A 13,902-nucleotide genomic window follows, 5' to 3' on the forward strand; every position below is an offset into this window, starting at 1 on the left:
GTACATCTACACTGTTCATAACCTCTAATTTAAAGGCTGCTCTGGCCTTAGGAGTACGAATCCTAAGAAGGCCCTCAGGAGCTGGAAAATAAAAAGAAGGGAATAACCAGAGCCCTGGGTAGATGCTCTCTGGAGAGTAGGGAAGAAGGGCGTGAAGAATATGTCTCCAAGCAACGCCACAAAATGCTCTTGCAGTTACTAATTGATCCAAACATGGCCCCTGTGCTGTGGAATCTATCCTGGTGTGTGTCTGTTTAATGAGCAGCTTCAACATTTATTTTGTCTGGTCATATACGTGATATGTATTGTTTAATTCAGAAGTTTGGGGAAATAAAAAAGCATGGAGAGGAAATTTAAATATTTGCATCCATCAGCCAGATAAAGCTTCCATTCAGTGGTTCTTGGTTGTAGCCCTTCCTCCTTACCCTTATACATTAAGCTACCATCACAAATCCGGTTTGGGGGACTTTTATGTCTGTGTGTGGGAGAGGGGACAGGAAGGGGTGTTCTCCCCCTTATGAACACGTGTGGAAGTCAGAGGTTGTCATAGAGATGCTTTCCTCAGTAGCTCTTCAGCCTTAGGTTTTGAGACGGTCTCTCACTGGACCTGGAGTTCACCATTTCAGCTATGGGTTGGCTGACCAGAAAGCTTCTGAGATCTGCCCAGCTCTCTCTCTCTCTCTCTCTCTCTCTCTCTCTCTCTCTCTCTCTCTCTTTCTCTCCATACACACTCTACCACCACCACCACCCAATGCTCAGACTTCAAACATTCTCTTTCTTTCTCACACACATAGGCATGCGCATGCTACCATTCAATGTCTCTTTATATGGTCGCTTGGTCCTTATCCTTGGTACAGCAAGCATTTTACACTGAGATGTCTACATCTCACAAAACAGTATTCATTTATCTATTCTATTTTTGTGAGCATTTTCCTACGCGATTACATATTCTTTGCCCTTGAAGGGTGAATGGCATTGTGTGGATGCCCTGTGAGTCTATAGTCTCAGTTGTCTGTACTGTGATTGCTGTAAGAACAACCCTGCCCGCAGTGTTTTTTTATTTGCTTTTAAGAAAAAAGTCTGATTATTTCTTTAGGTAACTCACAGAAAAGTGTATGGATTCTTTAAGCGTTTTATACACGTGTCCTCAATTATTTTCCCAGAGACATTGTATCAATTGTTTTATGCTAGTAGTATTGAGAGTGACCCACCAAGTGTTTAGTGAGAACAGACTGGAAAGCAACAAAAGCTCAAAAAAAAAAAAAACAAACTTATTCAATGTCAGGAATAAATATTATTGTTTTAATTTACAATACTTAAGTTTTTCTTTGATTTCTTTATTAATTTAATTATTGGTGGCAGTACTAGGTTTTGAACCTAGGGCTTCATGCTTGCTAGCTGTCCCAGCCCTTAATTTTTTTAATATTATATTCCACTTTAGCAGCATTACTGAGATATAGTTAACATATCTTTTCATACAACTTGCTCATTTAAGTTGAACAATTCAGTCATTTTTAATATGTTCACTGATTGCAAAGTCTAGTTTTAAAAGCAGCAATTAATGTGACTTAAACTGAATGGGGGTGGTTGTCACCCATGAGAGAAGGTCAGATGTCACCATGTACTTAGCATTTCTGTGGTGGCTTTGGTCATGGAGCCCCACCTCATCCTGTGGGACTTAAAGTACAAGATGGATGAAATTTCCATTTGTTTTGACATTTTAGCCCAGAATTAAATGGCAAGGAGCATTTCTCATCCCAAACTGAAATGAATTGGTGATTATAGACTTGATTTCTCAATCCCAAAGTTCGTCAAACCAAACATTGGCTCATGTTGGCCTGCTAAGCACATTTGTTACACAATTTGAAAATCTCCTATTCTGGGGCCTGAGAAACTAATACCATTGTACCTTCTGGGGACTCGAAGTAGCAATGTTTTCAATAATCGCATTGTGTTCTAACGTGTCCAACGGCACTATTAGAAGACCGAGGTTCATCTTAATCGTAAATACTAGCACCAAACCAGAAGTTGAAATTACAGATGCCCGTGAGGCAATCATTTTAATGAACTCCAGGCTTGCCAGCACCAGCTCTTTCTTTGAGATTTTAATATTAACTAAACTGTCTAGGCTGGTGGTTTTTGTAGCAAACAAGGCTACGATAGGCAGAAGTTAGGTGGAGAAGCTGCAGAAGTGGGTATTCTGCTACAATGCAGAGAAGAAGGAACGACTTTAGGTAGGATTATTGTCTTATTGGTGGTGTTGGTCAGTCTCTTTTGTGAGATGTTTTTGTAGGGTTTTTTATTTGTTTGTTTGTTTCATTTCTTTGCTTTTATATGGGATCTCACTGTGTAGCTCAAGAAGACTTGACCTTGCGATTGCTCCATCTTACGGTTCCCCAGTGTTGGGATTACAGGCATGTACCACACCTGTAGTAATAGGGGGCGTCGGGGCTGCGTTCCCAGCACCCCGGCTGCCTGTCCGTCTAGCTTATGCCCCGAAATAACAACACACGAACTGTATTCATTTAAACACTGCTTGGCCCATTCTCTTCTAGGCTAATTCTCACATATTACTTTAGCCCATTTCTAATCATCTGTGTGTAGCACCGCTAGGTGCGCTTACCGGGGAGATTCTAGCCTAGTCCATCCTGGGTCGGAGCTTCATGCCGGGAGCGGGGCATGGCGTCTCTCTCAGGCGTCTGCTCCCGAGAGGAGAGCTGTCGAGTCTGAGCTCACTTCCTCTTCCTCCCAGCGTTCTGTTCTGTTTACTCCTCCCACCTATCCTCTAACCAATAAAATGGGCCAAGGCAGTTCCTTTATTAGCCAATGACCTTCCTCTATCACACACCCCCCAGAAAGGATGGTACTGAAGAGAAGGAACGGCCAAACCGAGCAGGTGCCCGATCTGTTAGGCTAAGTTCACGATGTGCTCTGAAGGGCTTCCCTGTCATTAGACCAGCATATTAGCTTTTTACTAATGTTTCTGTCTGCTTTCCGTCTTGGGCAAACCCAGAGCTGCAGATTCCTGTCCCCAAAGAGGTTTATAGGTGGCCGGCCCTTCCCTTGGAAGTGAGCAGTGGCTTCACTGGCTGACTGGTACATGCAGTGACCAGGGACCCAGAGTGCCTTACCTCATTTCCAGGAAGAAGCTGTGAAGTTTTTTTGTTTTTTTAAATTTTTTAATTTATTTATTTATTAAAGATTTCTGTCTCTTCCCCACCACCGCCTCCCATTTCCCTCCCCCTCCCCCAATTAAGTCCCCCCCCCCCAGCCCGAAAAGCAATCAGGGTTCCCTGTCCTGTGGGAAGTCCAAGGAACCCCCACCTCCATCCAGGTCTAGTAAGTTGAGCATCCAAACTGCCTAGGCTCCCACAAAGCCAGTGCGTGCAGTAGAATCAGAAACCCATTGCCATTGTTCTTGAGTTCTCAGTAGTCCTCATTGTCTGCTATGTTCAGAGAGTCCGGTTTTATCCCAGGCTTTTCCAGACCCAGGCCAGCTGGTCTTGGTGAGTTCCCAGTAGAACATCCCCATTGTCTCAGTGTGTGGGTGCACCCCTTGCGGTCCTGAGTTCCTTGCTCATGCTCCGTCTCCTTCTGCTCCTGATTTGGACCTTGAGATTTCAGTCCTGTGCTCCAATGTGGGTCTCTGTCTCTGTCTCCTTTCATCGCTTGCTGAAGGTTAATATTCAGGAGGATGCCTATATATTTTTCTTTGGGTTCTCCTTATTTAGCTTCTCTAGGATCACTAATTATAGGCTCAAGCTGTGAAGTTTTTATTTTTGTCTCAGGTTACCACCAAAGAACTAGGAAGCTTTTGACTGCCCACTGAAGCTTTACACAAGTTACTTAGTTCCAGCATGCTGAGGCAGCCTCTATGGGGATGTTGGAAATGTAGCCCAGGCTGTATTCTCAAGGGGAGCATGGAGACGCCTATCCTCCATAACACAGCCTCGTGCTGTTCCGAAGACAGTTAACCACATGAGCCAGGCCACTTCCTTTTCCTATTGTCTCATCCTTCTCACTTTTCCCAAGTTTGGGTCCTTTTTTTTTTTTTCTATGACTTCCCCCCCACCAACTCAACAAGTCCATTTTATGCATAGGTGGGATGCCACCCAGTGTAACGTGGTCCTCCTACCAGGGGCCATATCCTCAGACTCTCCCCGAGAGGCTCTGGACTGAGACTAGCTCCTGAGCTAGGAATTTTGGCCACTGTGTTCTTCTGCGGGTCTTGTACAGGCATCCACAGCCTCTGTGAGTTCTCGGTGGTTCTGTCGTATTCAGAAGACACTGTCGTTCCACAATCCTTCACGACTAGTGAATCCCGATCTTTCCACACACACACACACCCTTCCCGTTTCATGTTCCTCTGACCTGGTGTCTTTCACGCTCTTAGCTACTGTCCTGGTTAGGCCTAGAGGAAACAGCTGCTATCTTAGATTGCCCCAACCTATCGTATGCCACAGTAGAACTGTATGTCTTTCTCGTTAGTCTGCAGAGAGAGAAGAACATCTTGGGATCCAGCCCCTGATAGCCATCAAGTTTAAATGCTGTCTTAGAGGGCCCTTAGAGAGGGGGGGGGTGCTCTTGTTTGGATCTAGAGAATAACATCTGAACCTCATTTTTGGAACAGCGCTTTCCCCAAACCACTTGTCTGTGGCGATGGAGCCTGCAGATGGAATCTTGGCTTTAGCAGCGCTGGGGTGGGTTGACTTGGTCAGATGGACTTTCAGCTGCTGCCGCTGAACCTCTGCTTGCGAGATTCTCCTCTGGGCCTGCCAGCAGATGACTCCTCTGCTGCTGACGCGCCTTCCCAGCCTCGTGCTAGCCACAGGCCGTGCAGAACAGTAAACACTGCTAGCCGTCTTCCTGCTGCTGTTGTGGTGCCCGGGGTAGCAGCCTGAAGAGAAGAGTTGACACTGAGATCTAGAATCCTGAAATTAGGAACTGATAAAGTCTCAGGGATTTTTGTGATCTTTTTTTTTTTCCTCCTCAAAATTTCTAATGGTTAATCCATTGGTCACTTTTTTTCTAAATAGAGCTTTCTAGTTTTGAGTCTCTCGTTCCAACCAGTGTCTTTCTTATCATGGTTAGAAACCAGATTTTACGAACAGGGCAGCTTTCGTGTGTTCAGTCTCACATGCTCATCCTCATGTAAACAGCATTCATGTGTTTATTCCTTAGCAAAGGAGCAGAGCGGCTCAAACCGCCTCAGGGGCGGTTAGGGACTGGGGTTTGTCAGTGGATTCACTGCTGACTGCGAGCCGGTAAAACAGGTTATTGGGCTGGGTTTGCTGTGCATGGTTCTGGACTGTGCATGGATGCGTGTGCACGTGAGTGGGGTGGGGGTGGCGTGCACATGCACAGGGAAGCCAGAGCAGACTGCTGGGCACCTTTCTTTGTCCTTCTCTGCCTTACTGCCTTGAGGTGGTGTCTCATTGCTAGAAGCTCACTGTTTGAGCTAGACTGGCTGGCCTGGGAGTTCTCCACCCCTACCAGTCCTCCCCCCTCCCCCCCTGCATTCCTCACCTCCACATCATCACACCCCCACCCCACCCCCGCTGCTGGAAGATACAGGCATACATTTTGGGCCCAAATTTTACATGGGTGCTTAGGATTTGAACCCAGATCCTCATATCGGAAGTATTCTTACCCACTGGCCTGTCTTCCTAGGCTGGTAAAACCAACTAAGAAAAATTATCAACAGGTGGGCCATAGAATTTGGGAAACTCCCAGGAATGCTGATTGGTTATTAAAGCCGACTTACTTTCACTGTTTATTCTTTTAAAGATTTTATGTATATTATTTTTAATTATGTAGATGTGTGTATGTCTGGGTGTGGCTTGCAGAATGCAGTTCCCTCAGAAGTGGAAGAGGGCACGGATTGTCTGAAGTAGCAATTGCAGACAGCTGTGAGCCGTCTCACATGGGTGCTGCAAACCAAGCTCCGGGAGAATTGGAAACACTCTTGATGGCTTAGCCATCTCCCCAGCTCCCATTATTCTTGGTGGTTGGGTCCCCAGTAGCTCCTGATGGGCCTAGAAGAGCAGGCTGTTTATAAACCACATTGAAGTGAACTGACCCCCGTAGATTTCAGTCTCATTGACTCTTGTTGATTGACAGCGCCCCACCCCCTCTTTCTCTTGTTTCTATTTCTTTTTGGGTTGTGTTTTAAGGTAAAGTCTTGGATCTATAGCCCCAAATGTGTGATCCTCCTGCCTCTGCTTAGGGCTAGGATTACAGGTGGGCACCACCTCACCTGGTTAGCAGGGCTAATGTCTAATTCTTGGTCTGCAGCCTGAAATCAAAACCTTAGACACTCCTTTGAAGAATCACATAGAACTGTCACGTGTTCTGTGACCCTCTGTGTGTTGATGTGCTTACAGATGAAGTTATTTAACCTTGAAAGTAAAGCTGACTAATTCATGAATCTTTCTATATGAAAAGGATCAGGATTGTATTTAACCGTTTCAAGGAGATTTTAAGTCTCCAGAATAGGAATTCCAGATAGCTCCTGCTGGTCTAGCAATGCTCCCATCTCCCTTCTCCAGTTGCCAGGCTCACTGGTGTGTGGTGAACTGGAGCGAGACGTATGAGTGAGAGAGTAAATGAACTCTTTATTGCCAACTGTAACCTTACCAAGTTCCTTAGACTCTTGGTCCCTGCGGGTCTACACCAAGTGCTGAACTGTCCAGTTGTCCACTTGAGTGAAGCACCAAGCTGATCCTCAGCTTCAACTGACATCATGTTCTTGAACAGGGTACGTGGCTCATGAATTTATTTTGGACACAAGACCCTTCAAAAAGTCTGCCAATATTGAGGCTGTGGATGTCGCCAAGAGGCTCCAGGATTACGGTAAGTGCTTTTGACATTCACACAATTGTTCCCATAGGCTATAGACTATCCTCTAGGGGCACAAACAGGTACAGACACCTAGTAAACTAACCTTGGCGTAAATAGGGGGCTTGGACTTACTGAGAACCTTCAGAATCACAATGAAAAACTGACTCCCCCTGTGGTCACACACTCCTGCTCTTCAAAAGATGTCAATGTGCATCAAGCAGTCAAGATGTCAGTTTAAATCCCAAGTGGTGGTGCATGCCTTTAACCCCAGCAGATCTCTGAGTTCAAGGCCAGCCTCATCTACAGAGTGAGTCCCGGGACAGCCAGGGCTACACAGAGAAACCCTGCCTAAAAAAAAGAAAAAAAAATTAAATCCCAAAGAAAATGATTGCTATTGCTCTTTGTCTGATAACTCCTCACTCCTCTCCTGGACCTGGTAAACAGAACTCATGGAAAGGCAAGCTGGCAGGTGAGGAGGCAGCAGAGTGAAGGCAAGTCACGTGCAGAAGTGGAGAGCCAGGTGGCGCTGGGTCCATTTCAGCTGTTTCCAGAGATGAAGAGCAGGCATGTGTTTTGTACAAAGAATGCCTTCCTGTCTCTGAAGAGGCCTCTTCTAGGTGCTACGGGATTCGTTTATTAAGGTCCTCCTCAAAGTAACTTTCATTGTGCATCCTTCAGCTCTCAGAAATGTGGGGGTGCTTTAGTCTTCATCTGTGTTTATAGTGTCTGGGTGCGCACAAGTTCTTATGTGCACGTGGAAGTTTGTTTGCACATGTGTGTGCACGTTGCGGAGGCTAGGGTTGGTTGACTTGGGGGGTCTTCCTCTATTACTGTCACTCGATTTTTGAGACAGTCTCTTGCCGAACTTGGAATTTACCGTTTTGGCTAGGCCGTCTGGCCACAAGCTCCAGGAATCCATTTCTCTATCTTCCTAACTCTGAGGTTATAGATGAGTACTCCTGTGCCTGTCAGTGCTGGGCTTGCCCAGCAACTATTTTACCAGCTGAACCATAAGTCAGTGGTTTTGGATAGATGTGGAATGCTATCTGAAGTTAATGACTCTTCCCCCCGTGTGTTTGCGTTTTATCTAAATGTATGTAAGTACAGCACACACGTGTGCCTCGGCCAGGGTCAGAAGACAGAATCAGATCACCTGGTGCTGAAGCTCCAGGTGGTTGGTTGTAAGTCACCATGTGGGTATTGCATGCTGGGAATTGAACCAGGTCCTCTGCAAGGGCAGGAAGTGCTTTTAATCATTGAGGCATCTTTCCAGCTCCTTAATAACCTGTCCTAAGGAGCAGTGTGCGTTTTGAAATTTTAAACAATTTTACTGACGGCATCTCGATGAGAGGCCCACACATGACTCCCCATAAATGGCTGATCCTATTGTGCAGAATTACACACACTAGATGGGAATATCAGGGAAAATGGTTATAGTGAAATTAGCAGTTCCTTACTGTTTCTTCTTGGCACCCCTGCAAGCTGACAACAGCAGCCCCCCCCCCCCCCCCCCCGGCTCACCCCCTGGCCAGGGGCTGAGTAATGGCTAGTTGGGACCAGCACTTACAGTTCTTGGATATGTTGTGGAGTCCAGCACCTAACTGCAGTGCAGTCCCAGCAAGAGGAGTGGCTAGGAAAAGTGGCCCTTTACATTACTACCCACATTTTCAAGTCTCACATCTCTTGACCTTGACACGATTCTGATGTATGATGGAAGGATTTCCACACTTGTCCAAAGCCAAGAATTGTCCTGGTTCCTAGCACGCCACATGTATTCCTAAGTGACATTGAATCAGTAGCCATGGACGCTGCAAAGCTGAGAACCCTGCACACTGGGGAAGCACACTGTGCAGACGCTGCCACAGCCTTTGGGGGAATCATATCTCGGGACCCACATTTCAAAGTTATTCCAATCTGCCAGTTTTTAAGGCTCAGGCTTTATCTTGGGTGCCTCTCTTCCTGAGTTAGGGTCAAGATTCATGGATCTGTTGTTTCTAGAATAATACGTGGATGGTTCCAGGTGTGGGAGCTGCTAAAGCACAATGTGTATTAAATTTGCTCACAAAAGGAATTGAGAACAGATTTTAATGGGCAGTGAAATCAGTTTATGCTTTAAGGAACGAAACAACTCCTTGCTGGTTAGGTGACACAGATGTATGCTATTGTCAGAGGACATTAAATGGTTTAGCTAAGATCTATATATTACACTGTGAGGTTTATTACAGAGTACATGAATATTGAATTTGTTACTGATGTTCTGAACTGCTTACAAAGGGAGGGTTCTGCCAGTTGCAGTGTTCTGTGAACTACGTAAGAAATAAGATGGGGCTGGTAATATGGCTCAGTGGGTAAAGCCTCAGGCTGCTATCCTGGGGACCCATATGGCAGAATGAGAGCAAATTCCCAAAAGGCACGTGAACATGCACACACACACATACACGCTAAATAAACATGAATTTTAAAAATAAGATGGACGAATGTGTGATAGAGTAGATATCATTGAAGCATCTATAGGGGCTGGCTATGTAGATACCTCGCTATATAGCTTTCAAATTACCCATGTACTTTAATATTTTTATAAAATAGTGTTGGGAAGCTAATTGGCTAAGGCATGGAGCCATGACAGTAGCACCCCGTGGAATGGTTAGACCTGCCAGAACTTGGGAACCTCTGTTCTCTGGAGCAAGATTCTCTGGGAGGTGCATCAACAGGGGAGATTGTGCTTCATCTCGAAGTAGTTTCAGAGCGGGGAGCATGAATAAGGCCCCGGGTTCAATCACTAGTACTACACACCACAACAGGGCCACGGATTTGTCTGTTTTCTTTGCTTTTGCTGAGAAAAAAATCTCTTATTTCTCACTTCATCGTACAAAAGAAAACGGACGCAGGAACTTCAGGTGTGTTCAGGAAGAGGCAAAAATCTTACACGTACTGACCAAGTCTTAGTTTCTCCACACGGCAGTGAGGTTTGCTTGCCTCCTCTTTGATAGTTTCTCTTCGTTACAACAAACCATCATAAAAGGGTGGTTTTCTGCTGCTTCTCCTGGGGTGCTGTGAATCGAAGGCCTGGGGCATGCTAAGCACAGGCTCTGCAGCTGGGTGTTAACTCCAGTCTAAAAAATTCTAAAACGTCAACTGAAATGAAAGTCCCGCCCTAATTTTCTCATGATTGCCTATCAGTACCTTGATTCTTGTCCTTGAAAATGCCATATTAAGTGTGTGTGTGTGTGTGTGTGTGTGTGTACTTTGACTTACACACATCCCTCTGGTCCCCCTTTGCAGGATTTCATGCTCCTACCATGTCCTGGCCTGTGGCAGGGACTCTCATGATTGAGCCCACTGAGTCAGAAGACAAGGCAGAGCTGGACAGATTCTGCGACGCTATGATCAGCATCCGGCAAGAAATCGCCGACATAGAGGAGGGCCGCATTGACCCGAGGGTCAACCCCCTGAAGGTACATGAGTGCTAATAATTTAGTCAAAGCATCCCACAGAATTAAAAGTGGTACCTGAAGAGTGTGCTGACCCTTCACAAACTCTCTGTGGAGATGAGATACTTGCCTAGAATAAGACAATTGTGAGAAATGCAGCTAGTGGCGGTGGGTCCCTGGGAGCGGTAGTTCCTCAGGTGTGGTGGTTACTCTGCCGACCTTGGTTGTAGGAGCTGTAGACTCCACCTGTATCCAACTGATTGTGAAAGGAGGGGATGGAGGAGGGAGGCTCCCTAGAGAATTATCGTTGTTCAATACAGTGTAGTCAGAGTGTGTCATAGTAGCCTTTGCTCACTTCCTGAGCGCTTGATAGGAATAGTTTTTGTATTGGCATATCAACCTGAGAACAAAGTAATTGGTATTTGATTCAGCACTGGAAGTTTTGCAGTGCTTATGGCCCATGTGGAGGAAAGCTCACTATTTCCCCAACCTCTTCCAAAACACAATACTTTTAGAGTTCCACGTTTCTGGTTTGTGTAAAGATTGATCAGGAGGAGAACTGGACAGCGGTGGCATCTTTACGGCTCTAACGCAGAGAGTGCAATGCTGGAAGTGCATTGGGCAGATACTAGGAGGCAGGGACCTCGCTTGAAATATGGCACTACCCGGAGAAGAGTCATCATACGATGCTACATTGTAGCTATACCAACTAATGCTCCGCTTTAAGTGTGCAGAGCAGAAAAACAGAGGGACTGGTAGCCACCAGATTCAGGATTAATGGTCATCATGGGTGGGGGTGGGAAGGCAAAGTGAGCGTGTGGACAGTATCACCTGTGCCGCTATTTTACTTTAAAAGGCGAAGCAGCAAATGTGATTTTTAGGAGGGGAAATGCTCATTTGCTCTTACTGGGTGGCAGATATGCTCCGTAGATTATCCAGCTCTTCTGTTTGACATAATTCTTCACAAAATTTTAGCAACACCTCCACCCACTCCCTAGTTCAACCAAAACAGAAGCTTCCTCTCTGTGGGCTTCCACCCGCTCTGTGGTTGGGGTGAGGTGCGGGAGAAGGCAGCACATTGTTGACCTGACCCTCTCCCACATCTCTGTCCAGATGTCTCCACACCCCCTGACCTGTGTCACGTCCTCTCACTGGGATCGGCCATATTCTAGAGAGGTAGCAGCTTTTCCACTGGTAAGTTCTCCAAGCTGAACTTGGCCAACCAGGGTGTTATTACAGCCCCTTGCCCCGAGGCTTTCCCTTCTACAGTTTCATTAGAAAAAGCATATTTGGGATGGCCGGTGTGTGTGAACTGTGATGGGGAACAGAGTGGAAGACTTGGCCTTTGAGGGTTGTCTGAGCTCCCTTGGGGCATGAGTCACAGGCCTAGGAACCCACAGGAGCAGGGGATTAGCACTGAGCAGCAGTCCTGATCAGTGTGCTCTCTATCACATCCAGCAGGGAGGTGGACTCCAGTGTGAGCTTTTCCTTTTAAAGATGTGTGTGTGTGTGTGTGTGTGTGTGTATACATGTGTACCATATGTGCAGAAGCTCATGGAGACCAGACTCACTGGACCTTGAATTTCAGGTGGTTGTGAGCTGCTGTGTGGGTACTGGGAATCAAATCCAGGTCCTCTTCAAGAGCAGTAAGTGCTCTTAACCATGCGGTCATCTCTCCAGCCCTCTTCCTTTCCTTTGGGGTTCTTCTGTGGAAAGGACATCTAGTCCCAGAGGCATAGAGACAAGATCCTAAAGTTGAAATTGAAAAAAGTGTGGATTTTAGCCCTTGTTAGGCCAGTGGTCCTTGGGCTGTGGGGACATCAATTGCTATAGCCTCCTTTCCCCTCAAAGGAAGACTCAGAACATCCAGAACTTTCATCTTTTCCTTTTTCAGCCCTTTGTGAAACCAGAGAGCAAATTCTGGCCAACCATTGCTCGCATCGATGACATCTATGGAGATCAGCACCTGGTTTGCACCTGCCCTCCCATGGGGGCCTATGAGTCTCCATTTTCCGAACAGAAAAGGGCCTCGTCTTAGTTCTTCCTCCCTGGCTTCAGAGGACTGATTTGATGCCTCTTTCTGGAGCATTTGCCAAGCAAGGCTATTTCCTTCCCTGCCCATGGCTCCCGCATGAGGTTTCTATGCTGTATATTTTGCACTCTCTCAAGCTGATGTAAACACAGTGAGCACGGTGAGCGGTAGCAACCTGCTCCAAGGCGGTTGCTGTCCGTGTCGCCTTGATTGGGGGCTGTCTGGTTTGATGAATAGAAAATCTGGGGTGTGCTAGCAGTTTTAACTTTTTAATTCAAGAAGTTTGCAGAGCCTATGCTGGGAATTGGATAGACATTCTTTTTGTTCCAAATAAGTCCATGTGGACTGTGCCCTCTGGGAAGGCCCGGGGCAAATGTTTACATTTTGTATACACTGAAGAATTCTTCCTCACTAATGTGCCTGATCCATCACAGCATTTGACTGTTTTCCTTTCACTGTGTGGGTTTTTTTTTATCTGCTTTATTAGTGTTCTAATAAAACTGAAGTTGAATAATGCCTTCCCATTTTATTTTTATACCCATGATGCCCCAGACTCAGGGAACTGAAGGGCAGTGAGAGCACTGGATCCAACAACTACATTTACATTGTTACTCTTACTTTTGACTGGCTAAAGACAGTCTGTACAATCCATTCACCAGAGAAGGCCACGCTGGCTCTTTTCATTACGGGCCACCGGTAACTTAACCTTAACTTACAGAGGAAGTTCAAGTAGCAATTTCTTTGAGTCATTTAGCAGTAAGTCGGTTCTTTGTGAAGAGGGGAGGATGCCTTGGGTGAATGTGGAAGGAGCGGATAAAGTCCTAAGCGAATGGGTATTAATTGACGGAGGACCAGTGCCCTGGGCTGATGGAAATAGGCAAAGCCTTATCCATGCCAAGCTCAGGAAATTAGCCAAGAGTTCCTTGTCTGTGCAGACATTGGCAGTGTGTGCAGAAACTAGAGATTGCACCTTCCTCCTGGAGGACTGCAGTTTGAGATTGCCCTACACAGATCAACCAACTCCTCCTCCTGCTGTATGTAATAAACCTCCAGGTTATGTAGTGGGTGCCCTTCAACAGAATGAGCATGGCCCACCCGGTTTCAGCATTTCTGTACATCTGTCTGTACATCTGTCCTTTCTTCAAAATCTTGTCAACTCAGTCAGGTTTCCAGAACCAAGCTGTTTTGGATGCAGCGACCCTTCATTCATGCTCTCCTGCATCTTTTGCATACAGTCCACATCTTATGACCTCAAGATGATTGCTCTATATCCAGGCATCGCATAGGCCAGCTAGACGAGAATGGCAAAAACCAAAAAGGACAGACAGATCCCTTCTTTCCAAACAGTTCCATCCAATAACCCTGCTTACGTTTTAACAGTAACCTAACTGCTTGCTACAAGGGAGCACGGAAAGTTCTATTTGGGCATGTTGATGCCCAAGATGAAGCGTGTATTAAGAAAAGGGAAGGATGAGTTTGTGGTGGGCAGCTATCCTACCTGCCACAAATAAGTTGCCCCCCGAAGTAGCAGCAATCACTTGTGATGCTCACCTGACAGCTATGGAGCATTGCTTTGAAGCTATCTGCCTCTTTGCAGTG

The 13,902-nt window shown here is 46.1% G+C and overlaps 1 protein-coding gene across 1 annotated transcript in view; it reads left to right on the plus strand.

The window, feature by feature from the left end:
- The window catches only part of Gldc (glycine decarboxylase), an 87,145-nt gene extending 74,331 nt beyond the window's left edge, over positions 1-12,814 (plus strand). Inside the window, exons 22-25 of the mRNA XM_041661382.1 lie at positions 6,757-6,852; positions 10,123-10,295; positions 11,385-11,465; positions 12,166-12,814. Of these exons, the coding sequence (XP_041517316.1) occupies positions 6,757-6,852; positions 10,123-10,295; positions 11,385-11,465; positions 12,166-12,309 (494 nt within the window). The 3' untranslated portion in view covers positions 12,310-12,814. The remainder of the gene's footprint in view (positions 1-6,756; positions 6,853-10,122; positions 10,296-11,384; positions 11,466-12,165) is intronic.
- Positions 12,815-13,902: the final 1,088 nt, after the last annotated feature.

This window comes from Microtus oregoni, unplaced genomic scaffold (genome assembly GCF_018167655.1).
Source record: "Microtus oregoni isolate MIOR12 unplaced genomic scaffold, Mior012 000012F_ref0000307, whole genome shotgun sequence".
NCBI classification, from domain to species: Eukaryota; Metazoa; Chordata; class Mammalia; order Rodentia; family Cricetidae; genus Microtus; species Microtus oregoni.